Source organism: Cydia splendana, chromosome Z, assembly GCF_910591565.1.
Source record: "Cydia splendana chromosome Z, ilCydSple1.2, whole genome shotgun sequence".
Lineage (NCBI taxonomy): Eukaryota > Metazoa > Arthropoda > Insecta > Lepidoptera > Tortricidae > Cydia > Cydia splendana.
The window spans coordinates 39,636,078-39,656,161 of record NC_085987.1 but is presented as its reverse complement, the minus strand read 5'-3'; the positions used below and the strand labels follow the sequence as shown (position 1 = coordinate 39,656,161).

The 20,084-nt window shown below is 34.6% G+C and overlaps 2 protein-coding genes across 4 annotated transcripts in view; one reads left to right on the top strand and one right to left on the bottom strand.

Moving 5' to 3' along the window:
* The window catches only part of LOC134804076 (forkhead box protein L2-like), a 72,473-nt gene extending 61,366 nt beyond the window's left edge, over positions 1-11,107 (top strand). For all 3 annotated transcript variants that reach the window (XM_063776982.1, XM_063776981.1, XM_063776983.1), the window contains exons 9-11: positions 330-452; positions 2,283-2,399; positions 3,001-11,107. In XM_063776982.1, coding sequence (XP_063633052.1) covers positions 330-452; positions 2,283-2,399; positions 3,001-3,074 — 314 coding nt within the window. In that variant the 3' untranslated portion in view covers positions 3,075-11,107. The remainder of the gene's footprint in view (positions 1-329; positions 453-2,282; positions 2,400-3,000) is intronic.
* A 1,580-nt stretch (positions 11,108-12,687) lies between these two features.
* LOC134805124 (cyclic nucleotide-gated cation channel subunit A-like) overlaps positions 12,688-20,084 on the bottom strand; it is a 48,689-nt gene continuing 41,292 nt past the window's right edge. Inside the window, exons 7-10 of the mRNA XM_063778423.1 lie at positions 19,435-19,557; positions 18,058-18,963; positions 17,799-17,980; positions 12,688-17,675 (exon numbers count right to left, since the gene is read on the bottom strand). Coding sequence (XP_063634493.1) covers positions 17,384-17,675; positions 17,799-17,980; positions 18,058-18,963; positions 19,435-19,557 — 1,503 coding nt within the window. The 3' untranslated portion in view covers positions 12,688-17,383. The remainder of the gene's footprint in view (positions 17,676-17,798; positions 17,981-18,057; positions 18,964-19,434; positions 19,558-20,084) is intronic.

The window sequence follows — 20,084 nt, the reverse complement described above, 5'->3', positions numbered from 1 at the left end:
CTCTATTTACTTACCTATGTACATTTTGATCCATCCAACTATCTTCCATTTCTAAAAGGATTGTATTTATATGAATTAGGTACATCTCTACAAAATTTTATGAACGTTGGATAGATAATACTCAAAATATCTTCTAACATTTAAAGAATTAAACCATAGTAGTTCCAATTCTAAAATAGTGAGTTCAAAGAGTGAGATCAAATTCGCCCGGTAGTCAGTGGTTCGACATGAGCAGAGACTTCGAAACATAATAATATTTACATACTTTGTGCCCCCCTAAATAATTAGCCATATCAATCTATGTTAACAAATTTATTGTAAAACCGCAGACGGATCTCCAAGCCCCGGGCCAGGCTATGCGCACTCCTCAGGCGGATTCTCACCGGGCCGACACCATGACGTTGTGACCTCTTCTGACACCGCCGTCACAAGATTCCCCTTTTGGACAGAAGGTATAACACATTCATTGCCACTAAGTGCTACGGGTTACGCTCGTAGCGTGTAGCCACGGTTTCGCCGTATGGAGCGCGTAGTCGCTACGAATAGTGTACCCGTCAGTGGGGTTGTTGGCCCTGAATGTGATAAATGCAACTCCGGTGTGTACATAGCCCAGGGCTACAATCTCCTCGTGCGGGTTCTCACCGACCCCACACAACGACGTTCTGTCACTGTTTGTAATTCATATGTGTATAATCCAAAACCGGGAACACGTTCCTTTGTGAGTGCTATATTCAATTTGACATTTGTTTAGGAATAGCTGCATACTGATGTCGGACCACGCTAAGTTTTCATACCAAGTGCTACTCCAAGTATGGAACTTATAGGGATATGTACCTATGCATTCTTACTGCCTTTGTGCAAAGTTAGCGTGGTGATCAGTCTTGGTGCATTACATACGCGTAGTTTTCTAAAATCTTATATATGTCGGCGGCCGATCGTAAGATCAGGCATATCGTGAAATTCCTAGGCATATCGTGAAACGTGAAAATCTTTGACTAGTTCCCTGAGTCGACGCTATTTCTGGGCAGTTTGCCCTTCCGGCATCTGAAGCAACCTAACGAACCTATCCTACCTATGTATTGGTTTAATGTGACTATCGTCAAAACATTACACAGGAACATTACGATCTGCCTGATCTTACGATCGGCCTACGACATATATACGCCATCTCTCTGTAAACTACCGGAACTTATTGCCATTGAAAATTATGACACGTTCTCGTCCCTGTCCCGCGTTTCCTGATTTAAACTAGTACGGAAAGTTTTCAATAGATGACGCCAGTGTAGGTAATGCTCGTGAAAAAATTTATACTGGGCACCTGGGCACTTTGTAGTTACGAAGCTGTTATCTGAAAATTGCGAAGATGTTATCTTATCACTTCATGGTTATAATAATTAGATTTATTTCAACTGTATCGCTTTATTGACAGATAGTAGGAATATTAGATAGATATTTGTTTATTTTTATTAGACGCGCAAAAATGGACACAATGAATAAATAGAAAGCCTCTCTCTTCTCCTTCGACACTTTTTATCCTATTAATATCGAAAGAGCTCTTGATTTTAATTTGAAACACGAGTAACATGCATAATTTTCGTCTTTATGGATGAATCTTTAGCTGTTCAAACTACACATTACATCTACTCTAAAGTCTTTTTTATTACCCTGACTGACCCCAACAGTCCGCCTCTTCCGTACAGGGCAAAAATTAAATACAATATTTACCTAAATATATACGAATTACCCATTTTACACAAGACTTACATTGGCCCTCGTCTATCGGCTCGTATATAATGCTTTATATTGCGCTATCGTTTCACATATTTATCAGAAAAAAGGCTAGTTTAATTTACTATTTTCCCATTAAAATGTATTTAAAATACTTAAATGCAATAATGCGGTTGCAAATCCCTAGCGAGTACTTACCTACCTACTTATTTCAGGATAGAAGATTTATTTAAATGCGGGGCGATTCTTTTACCCTGTATTGAGAAACCTTCGATTTTAGAATAATTACGTGAACGCATGCTTCGAGTATTTCAAAATAAATCCGATAATCCCTAATCATTTGTATTCCGTTTCACAAAGCGATTCCCGCGAGCGAACAAGTCAATTAGTGCAGTTCAACTTTATTTCCTTGCACAGTGTCTTGGAAAATAGCACTTCGACGTTCAAGGTTCCTTTGATGCTCAAGTTCAACAAGCTGTTTTATTGGAAAATTTTACTCAGTCGAAGTGTAATTTCTGTACGTTAGTACTATTTTTATTCTGTGCCTATTATAGGAGGATCCCCGAGCCCCAACCCAGGCTACGTGCCGTCGAGCAACTACTCGCCCACACGACGACACGAGGCCGTCACGTCTTCCGACGCGGCCTCCCGCTTTTCGTTCTGGCCTGAAGGTAATCTTTAGGTACTATAGACCCTTAACCAAATATTTTCTTAATAAGAGGAAAGCGGACGATGGTTCCATACAAACGTAGTCCCTATTTTCCTTTCTGGATATTAACATTATAAAAATATTGCGAACCCAAAATTTTGTATGAGATTTTTATACCGCTTCTAACTGTAATAATAATATGATGTGGTTAATATCTTAAATACATTCTTTTTTTTGAAATTTGTTTTTTGCTGTTCGTAAAATAGCTATAAAATAGATTTTCTCAGAAAAAAAGTTTGATACGATAATATTTCGACAGTCGCTCTGATTAACCGACCGTTGGTACATAAAATGTGGAATTTGGAAATTTTCATTGGTTTACTTGGTTTTGTAATATCATTTGTTATCCGTTTCCGTAATATCTAAAACGATTTCCAGCTTTCCTCACTCGAAATGAGCCTTTTCTTTACTCCCTTAACACATTTGGATGAAACACCCTGTGTACGAGTGAGTACTTTTAAGAAATGAAACTGCGTAAGTGGGCCTAATAATAATGTCTAAGTAAGTATTAGAACTTTTTTCTGTTTTTATTATTAATTAAAGATATGTTTTGTGACTTTTAGCCGTCGGTGTCAAAGAGGAGGCGTCGACGACTCTCATTACCAACGCCGCGCCCTACTCCAAATGTTTCATGTGAGATCAGAGCGAAGCGAGAAACTCACAACACTACTATCCTGGCCCTTTTAAGTGAAGTAATCTTTAATTACAATAATCAGCGGCCTGCTTTACGAAAGCTTCTACGACCCTATCTAACAAAAAGAGTTAAAAAGAGACTTCCATTACCTAATATAAAAAATTGCAATTTTAGAAAAGCGGGCTCTGATGGTTCATTTACATATTTATATTACTTATACCCACAATTTCGTGTGAGTTTATGAATGTATACATTTTACACTTTTGTTTTAGGTCGGAATACGAAATTGAGTGTAGGTGTTTGACGACTAATGTAAAGAAATTAAAAGCAAAACTAAGTATTTGTATATTTCCAAGAGTTTTTCATGCTGTCATATCATTTCGTGGTTCGTTATCGGGATTTACCCAGACATTCGTGTTACATAGCTTTCCTTAATGGCAAACTAAAGTGACACAATCAAATTACGCAAACACAAACCACGAAATGAATTGTTTAGTTTAAAGATGGTATGTACCTAATATGAAGTATAATTTAAATTTTGAGTGATGTGATTTGATTACTAGCATATAACAAGGGGCATATACCAGGATAGAAAAATCAAATCTTATCTGTAATATAATGTGTAGTGAACTGTTAAAACGATAAGGTAATATAATGTGTATATACAATTCTAACGTTAAACGTGCATTTAAATGTCTAAGTAGGGGAAAACAGATTTGGAGTAATTCTCGACTTTATTAAATGTGTTTAATGTATTTTATGTATGTTGTAATATTCGTTGTTTATTCGTATAATAATTGAATATTAGAATTAAAAGAAATCAGATTGTTAACATGTAAACCACACATCGTTGCTAAAAACGCTGTAACCTAACAACTTTTTTACTTCACGGACATATTCGTCTATCCCACCGTTGCAGTAGGTTTCGTATTTCATTGTGAAAAATTATTGATTATATTTTATTCTTTAAGTAGAGAGAATTAAGATGGGCAGGCTCAACAGATTACTAGCTACAAAATGTTATTATGAATGTATCTATGATTGGTCTAATTATAAAATGGTGGTGCCTCTTTAACTTTGCTCACCCGTTACCATCAAGATGTCGTCTCTTTGACTTCCCCAATCCAAGTGAACGAGTCTGCACAACCGTCCGTTTAACTCCCGCTTACCCCTACCACTTGCTAACTCAAGTGTTGCCAGGTAACTCATTAAACATTAACCATTACCCTAATATAAATTCAGGTATTTTAAGAAAGTTGCCAAGTAAAATTCATATTTGCTTACACTTTTTGATATAATTACTAAAAAATTATGACATTCGGCCATCCTACTTCGTGCATGACTCCGGCGCACGAAACTCAATTTAAGGTCGAAAAGAAAATAGCTGAGAAAGCTCCTTTCGAAACACTTATAAAACATTTCTTATACACTGAAATAAATCGTACCTACTCCATAAAATTCCCCTGAGACCGAAATCCTTTTTCAGCTTCTTATAGTTGTAAACAATAACATTAAATGTGTAAACTTTGTTTTAAATCAATATGTTTGAGATCGCGTCTATCATGACATTCGGCCTTCAGTTCTTTCCTTTGTTTATGTTCACTGTCAATTGCATATGTTTAGCTTTATGAGAATTTGACTTTAAACATTTCTTCTAGATCTCAAAATCAACTTATTAGACACTTATTGTCTTCTACTACAAGTATGCAATAAGTAGTTAATTATTTACTTCTACGTATCTTACAAACGCTTAACACATTTTTCATCATACAGCAATATAAGTTTATGCAACAAATATATTTTATTCAATGAATTTGATAGTCTTCAAGTAAAATATGATATTGTACCTTTAAAAGTTTAAATTTGAATATTATGAACACAAAGTATTTTTTTTTTTATATTTCTCTGAAACAGACCTGACAAATAAATCAGATTTTAGTACCTCTCTAGGAAGTTATTTATTTATTATCTTGGGCTGTTACAATCCCCTTTATGCTTTATAGGATCAATGAGTAATGTAATGAGTATGTAAGTATGTACTAGGATACTTTGAGTGTAAATCCATATTGGTATGTGTATTTCCAAATAGGTACCTAAAAAAACGGGATACAAATAATTCTCAAACTTACAAAAGCGTAGCTGCTACATTTGTTATAGTAAAAAAAAATGTTTTCATTATTTATCGTTTATGATTTCTAGCTGTAACACTATTTTCAGCTTGTATGTTATAGGTCTAAAAGCTATATTTTCTTTATTTTATTAGCATATAACCTTGCTAACCTGTTTCCGAATATTAAACTTAAAGCCGACAGAAACACTTGAGACAGGTTTCAGTAGTAAAACGCAGACTTTATCAATTTTATCATGCATAATTGTAGATTTTTATTTTTGCAAATAATATTAAATAATTGCATAATGTCCAATATTGTGATGCATTTTCTAAATTTCAAAGTCTATTTGACACCAAATATATCTACTAATTTATCTGTTTTTCTTGAAGATTTATTTTATTTTATTTATTGTAACAGAAATAAATCAACTGGTCGGACCAAATGGAAGATTAGCATTTTGTGCACACCCTTTTGATATCATTCGTTACAGCAGTCTTCTAAAGATGGCAATTTTTTTAAAATTAAAGTAAGCTTTCCAAAAAAAAACATGTTTCTTCACACTCTTTCAATATTATTTATCACAGCAATCATCCAAAGATAGCAGATTTTTCAAATCAATGCAAACATTTCTGACGAAACCAATCTTATTGGTGTAATTGATTTCTTCTTTCATACCAATTTCATACTAACTTAATTGATTTTAACTATCTATAGTGCATATAAAGCCATTTATGGCAATTATAATATTCAACTCTATTGACAGTCTTAAAATTCAATTCGAAATAAACAATTTTATGTGACATATATTTTTAAGTGTACCGACATATGTTATATACCTACTCAATAACCGTTTCAATGTTATTTTATTACCTCTGTTAAGATGAACTTCAAAATGTAAGTGTTCCATTAATAAATAAATGAACCATAGACACAATGACACGAAATTCACTTTTTGAAAATAAAACGTAAATAATACAGAAACTAGATATTAAAAGCGGAAATGTGGAAAGTCATGTGATATGCCAACTACAACTTATGAAAATTATGAATTACATTTTTTTTATCCTGATCCTGATACAAACGAAGCATCACAATCGAAGCATAACAAGGCAAACTACAGATTGTATCTTGATTTCATTACTGAATGAATGAAGTGCTGAAGAGGGGAGTGCATTTTAAAGATGGTTGATCTCTGACATCACTCTGCTGCTATCGGGGAAAGGCTGTAAAAGCTAATCGTAGATTGTGCTCTCGACGATGGTACTGCCTTTTGTAGGTATTTAGACAATGCCTTAAACAATATATTAGTTGCCTTCCCCATTATGGCAATTTCTTTTTTTTACGATAACTAGAGAACTGTAAGACTTACTGACCCTTTCTTGCACTTAAATGAAAGGTAATAAAATTTACTACAACCTTATTCATTGCAATATATCTCATATCTTGAGCGGTTGTGCCCATATTTGTCTTAAAATATAGGAAAAACTAAAAATTCCATTCTAAGGAAAAAAATACCCTTTTTAAAAGCCTCATCTCTCAAGAACTATTTTACATACGGCTCTGTAAATAGGCTTAAATTGTTCCAAATTTAATGTACTTTCAATATTACACAGCAAGTTTTGACCAAAAACCCATAGTTTTTTAATAAAACTGCAAAGCCTCAAAAAAGTCCAAAATTTTTGCAGTTTTGCGCAAATTACCCAGGGCGCACAACTTTTTTTTGCTTGCAAAACATAGTCTCATATTCCTCCAAGGACTCCAAACAACATGCAAAAAATACAGAACTACATCACGCAATGTTTTTTATTGTAAGATTTGACCGATCTATAGTAGAAATCCCGTAAAATAAGTATTTAATACCTGTTTTTAAACACTGACATCATTCAATCAAAAGTCATATGGTTGGTAAAGTTTCACTTGTCATTAACTTCTGTCCTTTTTAAAAGAATTACTCCCATACTGTTGTTAATATTATTTCAATTTGGTTATTATGTTGAGACTATTTGCAGTATCTCTCATTAACCACGTTTTAAAAGAGGAATAAAACATTAACATTTACTGCGCAACCCGATCGAAATAGGTAATACACGTATCCGTGAAATATTTCATATACTTGAAATGTAGGTACTCAAATGTTTCATATCATAATTGATGATTGGTGTATACACAAAAACAATTCTCATTTTGAGTCTCGTTAAATACTACTCATAAGTTCATAACATGGTCAGGTTGAAAAGAAAAAAAAAAACCGGTCAAGTGCGAGTCGAACTCGCGTCCCAAGAGTTCCGTACTGCACACATTTTCGTACGAGCGAGCAAGGTACATTCAACTGTTCATTCAATTTTTCCACACACGGCTGGCTATCGTTAATTTTGTTCGAAGTTCGCAAATTGCTGGGGTCTCACTCTGTCACTCTAATTACGGTTTCATTGGAGTAAAAGAGAAATCCCCGCAATTTGCGAACTTCGGTGTTCGCGGTAGACCCTCTGTTAACAATCCAACCTTTATGCATTAGCGCCACCAGAAGAAACTACGAGTACGATCCGGCGCGGATTCTAATTTTGAAATACATTTGAGTATGTCAATGACAAGAAAAAACAATACAATTAACACGTTCACTGCGTAACAGGTCATTTTGACCCTGTACTGGACTTTCGCCTGGTGCGGCGACCGAAATACGTAACATCCCCCCGGTGCGAAGGCGATAATGTTGTGATATTTGAATTGTTTTATATAGTCAAGTATACATTTATGTTTGTCATTTAACATTCTACCCGACAGGATATAAATTAAAACCAATTAAGACCAGATTAAAACTTTTCCTATTCAGTGCGGAACAGGGCCTATATGACCTGTTGTGTACGGCCTTGTATAGCACTGCAGGTAAGGGCAGTGCGCATTAGTGTTGTTACCCAGTTATCACTACACATGTTTGTTGATTATGATTATAGTGGTAAAATGACTGCATATTATTAAGCTTAAAAAGAAGATTAAAATGGTACAGAAAATTAATAATGAGCATTTTATTTGGGACTTGTATTGTAAACGCCTGGATTGTACATGCAGCCTCTTAGTTAAAAAGGGAATTTGCTTCACTTTACTGAGTTGTTAGTGCAGTTATTCACAAAAGTTTCATTCAAAGACGAAAAAAAATTGATATGCAGACATGCATACACATTCAGTAAGAATTGCCTTAAAAATAAACACTAAAAATATGAATAAATTGAATCAATATATTTGTTTATCTTTCCCATCACTACTAAATCATCGACACTTTTACCCCTGCCCGCACTGGCTGTGCGTTACAAGTCAATTTTGACCTGTTAATTAATTCGTCTATAAAAGCTCAACCAACGGTCATCAACTTCGGCGAAGGCAATATAAGGTAGATTAGTTATTAAACTAAACTTTGTCATAATTAAATTTAATAAGTATATATTTAGTAAAGATATTTTAGGTAAAATATAAGCCCCTTCATACAGGCTGTAATTGACTTGTACCGCACAGCGAAAAAGTTCAATACAGGACTCTCATGGGTTGTAACGCACTGAAAGCGAGTTCACAAAATGCAGCTTCGCATTGAACGTGTTAATGTCAACATCTTAATGTAAAGACTACAATCAATATTGTAAAGTTATTATAATATAACTAGTTTTCATAATTCTACAACAAAGACAAGAATATAGTTAACGCCTAGTAACCGCGTTAACATTTGATCAAAGAAGCGGTGGTGGCCGAGTGGATATGACGTCCGACTTTCAATCCGGAGGTCGCGGGTTCAAATCCTGGCTCGTACTCGTACCAATGAGTTGTTAGGAACTTATGTAAAAAATATCATTTAATATTTACCACTAGCTTTTCGGTGAAGGAAAACATCGTGAGGAAACCTGCATACATCTGCGAAGAAATTCAAAGGTGTATGTGAAGTCCCCAATCTGCATTGGGCTAGCGTGGGGACTATAGCCCAAGCCCTCTCGCGCATGAGAGGAGGCCTGTGTCTAGCAGTGGAACGTATATAGGCTGAATTATTATATTATTATGTTTAAAATTCATTTGTTTTTATTAAATGTCCGTCTTTGGGTCACAGACTTCCATATGTGTACCAAATTTCAACTTGATTGGTCCAGTAGTTTTGGAGCAAATAGGCTGTGACAGACGGACAGACAGACGCACGAGTGATCCTATAAAGGTATAAGGGTTCCGTTTTTTCCTTTTGAGTTACGGAACCCTAAAAAACGAGTTTTTACACTTCTTTATACATTTCTGCATAAACTTTTTTTCTTACATCCTTTTATCTAATTAATATTAGAAGGTATGTAGCAAAACCAGATGCATACACCCTTTTCATGTCTTTACAACCGCCCAGACTCAGTCTTACATAGATTCAAAATACTTGTTATCGCAAAAACACACAACAAGAACTACCAGAATATTAATAAAAAATCTGTGGAGCTGTCGCTAGTAGGACATAAATCCGTTGCACTCTCACGATATCTATGCCTACTTTTTTTTTTACCACTCTATACATTTTGACATGATCTGCAATAAACGATAAACATTAGCCTGTCAGATCCTTCCGACATCAGTTTTTTTTAAGTACTTTTAGGTCCGGCAGGTATGCTGAACTTCATTAACGTACACTCGCACTATACTATGTATTACTTGTTCCAAACATCTCTACATTTTCAAATCTAAATAAAAGGTCATCTTCATCAGACGCATACCCGCGTTACACGAAACGAAACGCCAATGACGAATGCTTAAGTAGTACAAATGACGCACATTCGTGTCATATAGAACTTAACCTCAATGACGCCCCAACGACAAAAAATTCAGCTCCAATGATGTCTCCACGTCATACAAAACAACATCAATGACGCCACCACGTCACACAAATGACAAATCCATGTCACACAAATGATAAATCCATGTCACACAAATGACGAATCCATGTCACACAAATGACGCCTCCACGTCACACACAAATGACGCCAACACGTCATACACAAATGTCACCTCCATGTCATACAAATGACGCCAACACGTCATACATAAATGACACCTCCATGTCATACAAATGACGCCAACACGTCATATACAAATGACACCTCCATGTCATACAAATGACGCCAACATGTCATACACAAATGACACCTCCATGTCATACAAATGACGCCAACACGCCATACACAAATGACACCTCCATGTGACAAGCTCATATTAACGTCGATCAAAAGTATCAGGACCCCTGTGCTATTGTTATCTTACTAATGTCATATTTATTTCGTAATGGCACTGCATAACACAATACTACGGTACTCATTTAAATTATAATGATTATATTGTACCATAAAATATTAATAGTTTGCATATGGCAAAAAATTCAAATAGTTTTTAAACGAGAGGAACAAAGTACCGTTGTCACTAAAAGTTGCTGGACAAAAACTATACCTAAATAGTTAATCAGTTTCGATAAACAAGGCTTAATCCGTCCCAATTAACCGCGATAGGCTAGACATGTCCTATATTTTATGAAATAAATAAGACATAATTCAATAGCACAAATTTCCGATCACTGACCACCAGCACAAGTCCACATATCAATCTGTAATCATAAAACATAAAAAGATCAAAATAATAGGCATTTCAAATATGTACCTATACGTATCTACTCATAAATGTATCAATTTTCTCACGACGTTGCAATTTGATGACAATAATTTTGATCATTTATAGATAATAGGTACATATAAAACAATAATCTGTGCTTACATAACTATCAACTTATGAACTCATTCCAAAATCTAAAGTCTGCCGCTTTAATACTACAATAATTATAATTTCATTGTAGGTAGATGTCGTAATAGCAACCGACTAAAATAATTGTACCATTCAAATGATATCGAAAATTATTCAGATACTCTAATTACTCATCCATCTACGAGTATATAATTAAATATAACTATTTTACCGTTGGCAAAACGCAGGTTACCTACATTCATTAAAACAAACCAAACTAAATTCAATACTTTTACAATAAATTGATGTAAAATTTTACTTTGTCGCTGATTATACAACTAAGCACTCATGGATAATAAAACTACGTTATATTTTTTTTAGCTTTAAATTATCTTGATAATTTAAAACAACACTACAAAGCAACAATGTAACGAAAGTCTAAGCTTCTTACAGCTACAAAACTGCATTTGAAACACATAAACCACTCGAGGTTCATAAAATCAAACCATTATGTAGGTACTTAGGTTAAATCCGGTAGTTCTGATTTTTTGCAAACGTGTTTATGATGTTGGCCCAATGAATAATACAAGTTTGTGACTTCGAGCGCCGAACGCAACTTTGTCAAATATCAAAAACCCGCGATGATTTCGGTTTTCTTTTAGATTTGGGCGATTATAACCCTAAAGGACTAGTTTTTGATAGTGCCTTCTCAGGACGTTTTTAAAGGGGACTAAATTTGCTACAATACGAGACTAGAATTGTTTCTGTACATCTAGTAGTTTCCGAAATAAAACCTTTCAATATTTACATTTTTTTGAAATTGTGTTCGTAGGGTAAGTATGTGCAGTGAGTATGCACTTTTGTCTCAGGCGATGCAGCTTGGCACGATTGTTCCTAAGGTCAAACAAAGCTGATTTGGCCAGGTAGCTTGAGATCGTACCGTCGATCGGATCGTCGAGCAAGTTTAGTCCACTTTAAAAACGTCATGAGAAGGCACTATCAAAAACTAGTCCTTTAGGGTTATAATCGCTCAAATCTAAAATAAAACCGAAATTTTCGCGGGTTTTTCGATATTTGACAAAGTTGCATTCGGCGCTCGAAGTCTCAAACTTGTATTATTCATTGGGCCAACATCATAAATAAGTCTGCAAAAAATCAGAACTACCGGATTTGACGCAAGAGAGCCAGGTTACAAAATTGGACAAAGTTACTGGATTACTATTGAAATAAAGACAACTTACGTTTTTATTCTACCGATCGAATCTAAAAATCCTATTGTGGGTTAGTGGTACGTTAACACTTCTGAAATATTATAAATTTATCTATGATTACTCTAATTATAAAATGGTGGTGCCTCTTTAACTTTGCTCACCCGTTACCATCAAGATGTCGTCTATTTTACTTCCCCAATCCAAGTGAACGAGTCTGAACAACCGTCCGTTTAACTCCCGCTTACCCCTACCACTTGCTAACTGAAGTGTTGCCAGGTAAGTCATTAAACATTACCCATTACCCTAATATTAAAATCAGGTATTTTAAGAAAGTTGCCAAGTAAAATTCATATTTGCTTACACTTTTTGATATAATTACTAAAAAATCATGACAGGTATACCTACTTCTTATTTTTTGTCATAATGCGATGCGACGAGGTTCAACTCAGCCTAATTAAGTAGACTAATCTAATGTCCAGAACTAATAAACTCACGTTTGCGGGAGTGTCTTTTATGACTTTAATGAGATTATCGATGTATGGTATAAATCTTACATTTTCTCTGAAATATTCCTTTATCAATAAATATTTTTCCATACCTCGTTACAGTGATATGTAATATCTCGAGAATCGTTAAAAAATATACCGGGTGTGGTCTGTAACATGAGCAAATAATTAAAACATAGATTGTACTCCTCAAACGGTGACACTTTTGTTCAACAACTTTTAAAAATTATGAAGTATTTAGACTCCCTATTTTTCGTACAAAATAAATATTATCTTCAATGGACGCCATCGCCACGCCATATCATTGTGATTGACGTTGCTTGTCACGCCTTAAACATAACAATTTTTGGTCATATTACAGACCACACCCGGTAGTTTCGAGTGGTCCTAGACGTAGATTTTCCGATACTGGTCAGGCTGGGTTAAATAAGTGTGATAGAGGGTACTTATGTAATGTAGGTACGTCAGAATGCCAGAACGATTGACCAAAGCTGCTTGCACGAACTAAATTAATAACATCCTAGTTATACCGTACCATACGAGCTAGTATTGTGAAAATTGCTTACATAAATGTACCTAACTAAGCAAAATGTTTTAAGTAACTTTAATTTCAAAGAATCTTCATTTTATGGCATGCAATTTCACGGAGATTCTATTTTTCGTTTAGTCCCTTGTAATGAATCGTTAATTGGACTGGGGGTTGTCATGCACTTTACTGACTTTGAAAAAAAGATGTACTCATTCCTTTGACGTTTTTAATTGATAAAAAGAAAAACATGCTGACGTTTATTTCCGTTTTAGCTCTTTACAAATTATTTTGTGGTATTTTTTTCAATAAAGGTTGTCCCTACATACCTACCTACCTACATAGTTGTACTATTTCTGATCGCTCTACTGAAAATTAGTGGCAACTGTTTGCTAACCTGTAGAAGAGAGGACGTTTTTTTAAGTATACTTAACTACATAAATTAGTAAGATACTTACCTAATCCATATTTGTAAATTAATTCCAATTATCATTGAACGCTCCTTTCATGCTTCTAGTGAACTGCAAAAAAACCTACCTATTTTTAAATCATTTTGTTTGTTCGTATTGGGTACTATTTATCTGTTTGTGGAATACATACCACAAACAAACATACCAATGTACAACTAAATGCCCTTGCCCATTTTTGAAATGCCAATGTCAAATGCACAGGGGCATTTTGTTGCGGGCGCATTTTTCTGTCACTATGAATATAAGTAAATGTGACTTGTTTTTGATGTGATTTGATATTTGTAAAATAGGACTGTATTATTGGAATGAATCTAAGGTAAAGGTTAGATGTAAGAAGTTACAGTCCGAATTTAAACAGGTAGAATTGTTATATACTTTAGGGTTATTCATCTTGTTATGTGTTTGAGTTACTGTTCTTGAATAAAACGTGTTTCTTGGTAGGTTGCAAGTAATGGCGGTTTTGTAATAAAATTATTTAATCCAATAGTCATTGTCGAAAAAAAATTTGATTGCTTGAGAACAAAACAAGAGCGACTTTCAAATTTATTGTAATACTTATTCCAAAACTATTTGTTTGAGTTTTGTTAATCATAACCGTCAGTTGTATCGATCGGAAAAAGTTCATATTAAAAAGTTCACTGCGGAAAGGATAATATAATGAATTTATGATCGTTCCCTTAAGAGGATAGTGGACGACCGCTTCTGCATACAAACGTAGTAAAAAGTCAAACAAAGGGACATAGCTGTAGTTAATACGAGTATACCTATGTACATCAAATTGCGTAAAAATATTTTTTGTATTGTTAGTATAGAGGAAAATGGGGACTACGTTTGTATGGAGAAACGTGTCACATGACTTCGTCCCTTTTGGCCTTTGTATTTTTTCGCTTCCAGTTATTTAAATCAAGAATGAATGTGATTTCTTAAAATACGTTATTTGTTAGAATTTCACATTACAATTTATTTACATAAAGAGTACCTACGTGATTAGGATGTATAGGTAACACAAATTGGGATTTTTTATAGTATTTTGGAGCGATAGTGCTTTATGCTGAAAATTTTGAGATACTTATGAAGTTTTCAGTACAAAATATTCGGAAATAGCATATGACTTGGTAAATTATTGACAGTTTTCTCTAACAACTGGATTTAATTCTTCACAATAGCTAAGTATGTGCTAAGTTAAAAAATGAACCATGTTAACAAGCTTACATTTTGTAGAAAGTAAATTAACGCATTAACTGCCAGTGGGCGTGGCTTAGGAACAAACTTGTATGGCGGAGAACGCACATGTGCGTTGGTGGTAGTGAATGCGTTAATATATAGCTCGACTTGTGAAGTTAGTATACAACTTTAGTTAGTTAACAAATTGTCGTTAAATGAATTATTCTCCGATCTGTTTTCAGTTTGTTTCCAAGTGTTTTATTTTAGTGGTCGTTTCGTTTCACTGTCGTGGCATGGTGGGCTATGTTATTTTGTTGATTTACTTTAGTTAAACTGATGTATCAAAATGATAAAACAGATATGTAAAAATAAATGAGGGATATTAAAAATCTTCATGGCTGTTGTTTCATATTTATTTCAAAATTTCTTTAGGCTATGCCGAAAATAATTGCCATTTACCTTTACAAATAATTCTCCATTGATTTACTCTGATTTCTTATAAATATTTATTTACAACAGTTAAATTAGAGATGTGGTTGATAATATTATCTCATTGTAGGTATCTCTTCGGAACGTTTCGTATCAAATATACGTGTTTTCATGTACAATTTTAAGTCAAATGTCATACCTTTCGAAAGAAAACTGGCAGTTACGAGGTAAATGGAAGTCCCGCCTCTCCATACAAACCATTTTTCTCTCTGTATTTTGATATTGTAGAAATTATTTTTGCAAACGAATCGGCATATAAGCAGCATATAAGGTTGAAAATAATAAAATGATTATTTGAATTACCATTCATGTACCTAACAGTATGAAAGTAATAACACTAGGTTAATTATCTAGTTTATTATATCTAATTTAATCTACATTAATACACTTTTATGATATCGTTTTAATAAATCAGTTTTCGTCCTATGATAAAATTCATAAATGTTAATATAAAAATACAAAATTTTGAATTTACACAAAGATCCTGATATCGGAAATTACGCCAGAGATAGCTAAATAGTTTGGTTCGAACAGATGAAACGTACCTTAAGACAGGTGATCTACCTTTAGAAGCCTAACTAAGGAGATAATATATACAACATTTTATGAATACAAAAATATATTCAAAAACACCTAGTTATGAAGCGAACTTGTAAAATTGTCACTCGTCGCTCAATAATAACTTACGTAGTTAGACTGGTTAGTAGACAAACAACATTCATTGAATATTCATTATAATATTGTTCAACATATTTCTATTAAGTTAAGCGTTATAAAAATAAAATAAACTGAAACATTGATGCAAAGTACGTATAATACAGTTTTTTAAGAATACAATTACCTAACGAGTATTAACAATCTTTAAAACAATACCATTGGAAAGATAAGATGTCACTCCAAAACTTAATATTATTTAATTTACTAATAATGATAATTACATTAAACATCTCATTGGAAAGAATACTAACTCTGTGAAATCCTACATTACCACTATAAACAAATATTGTTCCTTGTTTGAGATATTTAACGTTTAAAACGTTAAAATACCTACGGTAAATTATGTGACGCCAAATTAATTAAATTGTTTTATAAACAAATTGATTAAATGCGCAGCCATATGCTGCCTCTCCCTTGTTTCTAATTAAAGCCACATTCCATTGACACTAATTTTCAAAACTATAATAATGTAGATTTATCTTTAAGTACCTATACTTTAAAATAGTTTTTGGTTTGTTTCCGATATCTAGCCGTAGGTACCAAAATGATGTTCCATTTCTAAACCCTTACATTTAATAAAACCCTTTCAAGGTATCAAAAATAACGTAGATTTATGGCTGTTTCTCAAAAAAGCGGCACCGCCACCTGTCAATCAGTTCATGTTAGAACTTTTCACCGTGTATAATTTTAAATAAATTATTAAAACATGTTGTGAGAGACTTTTTACAAGCTTTTATTTGGTTTCACCTGTCCCGTTGCTTTCTGTGCGTCTGTAATCAAAACTTACAAGTTAAATTTGACCCACTTCCCGATTTTGATATAGAAAAATATTTTTTTTGTTGTAGCTAGGCAGTGCAATTATTCAAATGAATTATGTTCCTTTTTTAATTAATATTTATAGAAATAAGTAGTCTTAAATAAAATGTGATGGGCAGGTGAATGATGTCCATGTTAAAGAAATGAAATGAATGAAAACGAGTAATCAAGAACGGATGCAGGTTAGCGGCTGTCGATAACCTGTCACAAGTTTCATTTGAATTTGTACTTATTTCTCGCTAACCTGCTTCTATTATCTAAGTATATAACCTGGGTTACAACCAATTATCTTTGTCCTGTCATTGATGTCGTTCACCTGAATTTAAAACACCTATATCTTCTAAAATAATTTAAGTCTTTCCTTCAAAATTTATCAGATATTTAATTTACATTTTAATAAGTAATAATCAACATAATCCAAAAGCGAAAACCAAGTTTTTTGAAAAAAGTCATTATTCTGCGGTGCCACTTTTTTGAGAAATAGACTTACTTATATGAAGGATAACAAAATCGGGTTTAAAATAATACATCACGGAATTTTTGAATTATTCCCCCTTTGGCTTTTAGTGAGAGTAGTCTTTGGGCGGTTTTTTAATGCGGAGTGATTTACTCCGCGGTTGGGCGGCAAGGTGGCTGAAGCTGGGCGTCCTCTCCACGCAGAGCGAGTGCCCGCGCTCCCGGCCCGCGATCGGCTTCTCCAGGAACACCGTGGACGTGCTCGGAGACATGCTCAGCGCCAGCTCGCTGCACTCGTAACTGTCCGACATCCGAGCGATCTCGCTTCTTATTTCAGACCCATCGGACGAAGTCCTATCCTCATCGTCGGTAATAACCTCACCTTCAGTGTCTACGACCCTGAAAAATTAGTGTTTATTCATCTACTGTTGTACACCTACATACAAATTCGCATTGCATTTTATTATACAATCGCTTTGCGCAATAATGCTACCAATTAAGATAGATACTTAAAAATTATACCTCATTTCGATCTGACTGAGCTTTTGTTTAATTTTGGCCTGTTCTTCTCCAATGTCAGTCAACAAGCCCTCTAGCCGGTTATTGAGTATTTCCACTGTAGTCTCCAGTTGGCTGACAGTTTCCTCTAGGCTCAATTGAGTATTTTGCGCTTTTTGGAAAACTTGCTCGTCAAGTAGACCATCCTAAAAATAATCAATTAGTGGAATACCTTACTAAAATATACTTACTATACCTACATTAAAATTTTGAAAGAAATTACCTTGCGTAAAAGTTGACATCCACGTTCAGTTAAGGTAGTTCGAGCATCGGGGTAGTCAGCCAAGGCTTCCCAAAGATCTCTTTTTCCCAAACAAAACAAGTCTGAATAGCCCAGTGCTCTTACATTGGCGGTCCTACGATTGCCGGTGCGATTGCCCACGATGTCCAAAACGCTCACTTCTCCAAAAACGGATCCGGCACTCAAAACGGCAAGCACAGTCTTACCATCATCTGCCACTACCTGTAGACGGCCCCGTTTAACAATGTACATCTCTTTACCAACATCTCCCTTGCGGCAAATGTAATCTCCAGGGCTAAAGACCTGAAGTCGTAGCTTTAACACAAGAGCTTCAAGAAGACCGGGCTCGCAATCTTGAAATATTTGCACTTTCCTCAGAGTCTCCAAGTGAACGCGTATAGCAATTTCGGCTTTAAGTTTATCAGGTAATGAAGACAGCACGTTTTCTTCGTCCAGCGCGCCGCTCTGAGCCCAGGTGTACGCAAACCATCTGATAACTCTCGCCTCTAGTTCCCCGCTCACTTTTCTGAATGCCATGTACTGTTTTACGCCGTCCATTTTATTTTGAAATTCGACGCGAGCCACATTCATGTTCGATATCATTGAGCCGATGTTGCCTACGATTGTAGCAAAAATTAGGACGCCGGCAAGGAAGTCCGCAACAACAAATAAGTATTCTGGATCGATTTCGGGCTGGGGCGTTTCTCCTATGGTAGTGAGTGTTAGGGTCGACCAATAAAAGCTGTAAATGTATTGATGAGCCAACGTTTCGTTTCGTCCACCTGTTATGTTGTATACCCAATTGTCGGTGCCGAATCCAATTGCATAACTTATCGCGAAATAAAGGCATGCATTCCAGTGAATAAGAACTAGAATGGCCATCACGACCTGAAAGAGGAATGTCAATAAGTTATCGTTTAAATAAACTAAAATGTAGTTCAATAGAAATGGTAAATAATGTAAACAACCCAATTTACCTTTATTAGGGCAAGCATGATCTTATTATTATCAGTTAAGGTACCTATATACTTACTTTAATCTTATAAGTAGGTACTTACATTCATTTTTTTAATTTCCTTTATTCATGTTAAGTCTTAGATTAGGTTTTTATAATATGGATATTAAATAAAAATATAAAAACACACAGGTACAAACACAACACAAAATACATATAAACATAAATATACCCAACACATTATTTCAGGGAAAACAACCTTCGTAAAATGTTAGGTCATGTCTCAAGTGCTAACAAAATCTGTTTACATTATTCGCAATTTCTATGTATAGAACTCTAAAATACCTTAAGTACCTATTTAGTTATTTGATTAAAATACTTGTGTTATTCTGCTACCTACTGACCTTGCAGATTCTGAAAGCGTTTGGGTAGCTGGTGGCGGTCTCGGTGCGGTCGAACCACTCCCACATTCGAGGAAGGCGAAACAGTCGATTCATTCGCACAATAACAGGGCACGGTAAACGGTCCTAGAACGCAAACAATATTGACATTTGTAACTGTAACAACAATGTTAAATAACGTACATTGCCACGGTTTTTGCTGTCTTTATTTAGAGGTATTATGCTCCAAAAAACATGTAAAAGATACACATGCTTTTGTTAGGTACCTGGTATTTAGAAATCGGGTTTAGTTTTATGTGTAGTGGTAGATTTTTTAATAATATATTATGTCAATAAAGAAAACACAATAGAAACAGCGGAATAAAAACGAATAAAAGAAACATAGTTTATTTTGCTCGGGGCAAGAGTATGAGGTGGTCCTACAAGTGTTTGTCTTGACCCAGTGGTCTTCTTACCCCGTCTGACCTTACTAGGTACTCGTTATTCTAAATAATCAAAACTCATATTCTCCAAATCCGAAACTAGACTATTTTTTATTTTAAATACGATCTGAGGGTAGTTTAATTCATTCAGGGAGTCATAAATATAATAGACAGTAAGCATTCTGCTTTTGGACTAATGCTCGATATTGGTAAAGCGGATGATCGTGTCAA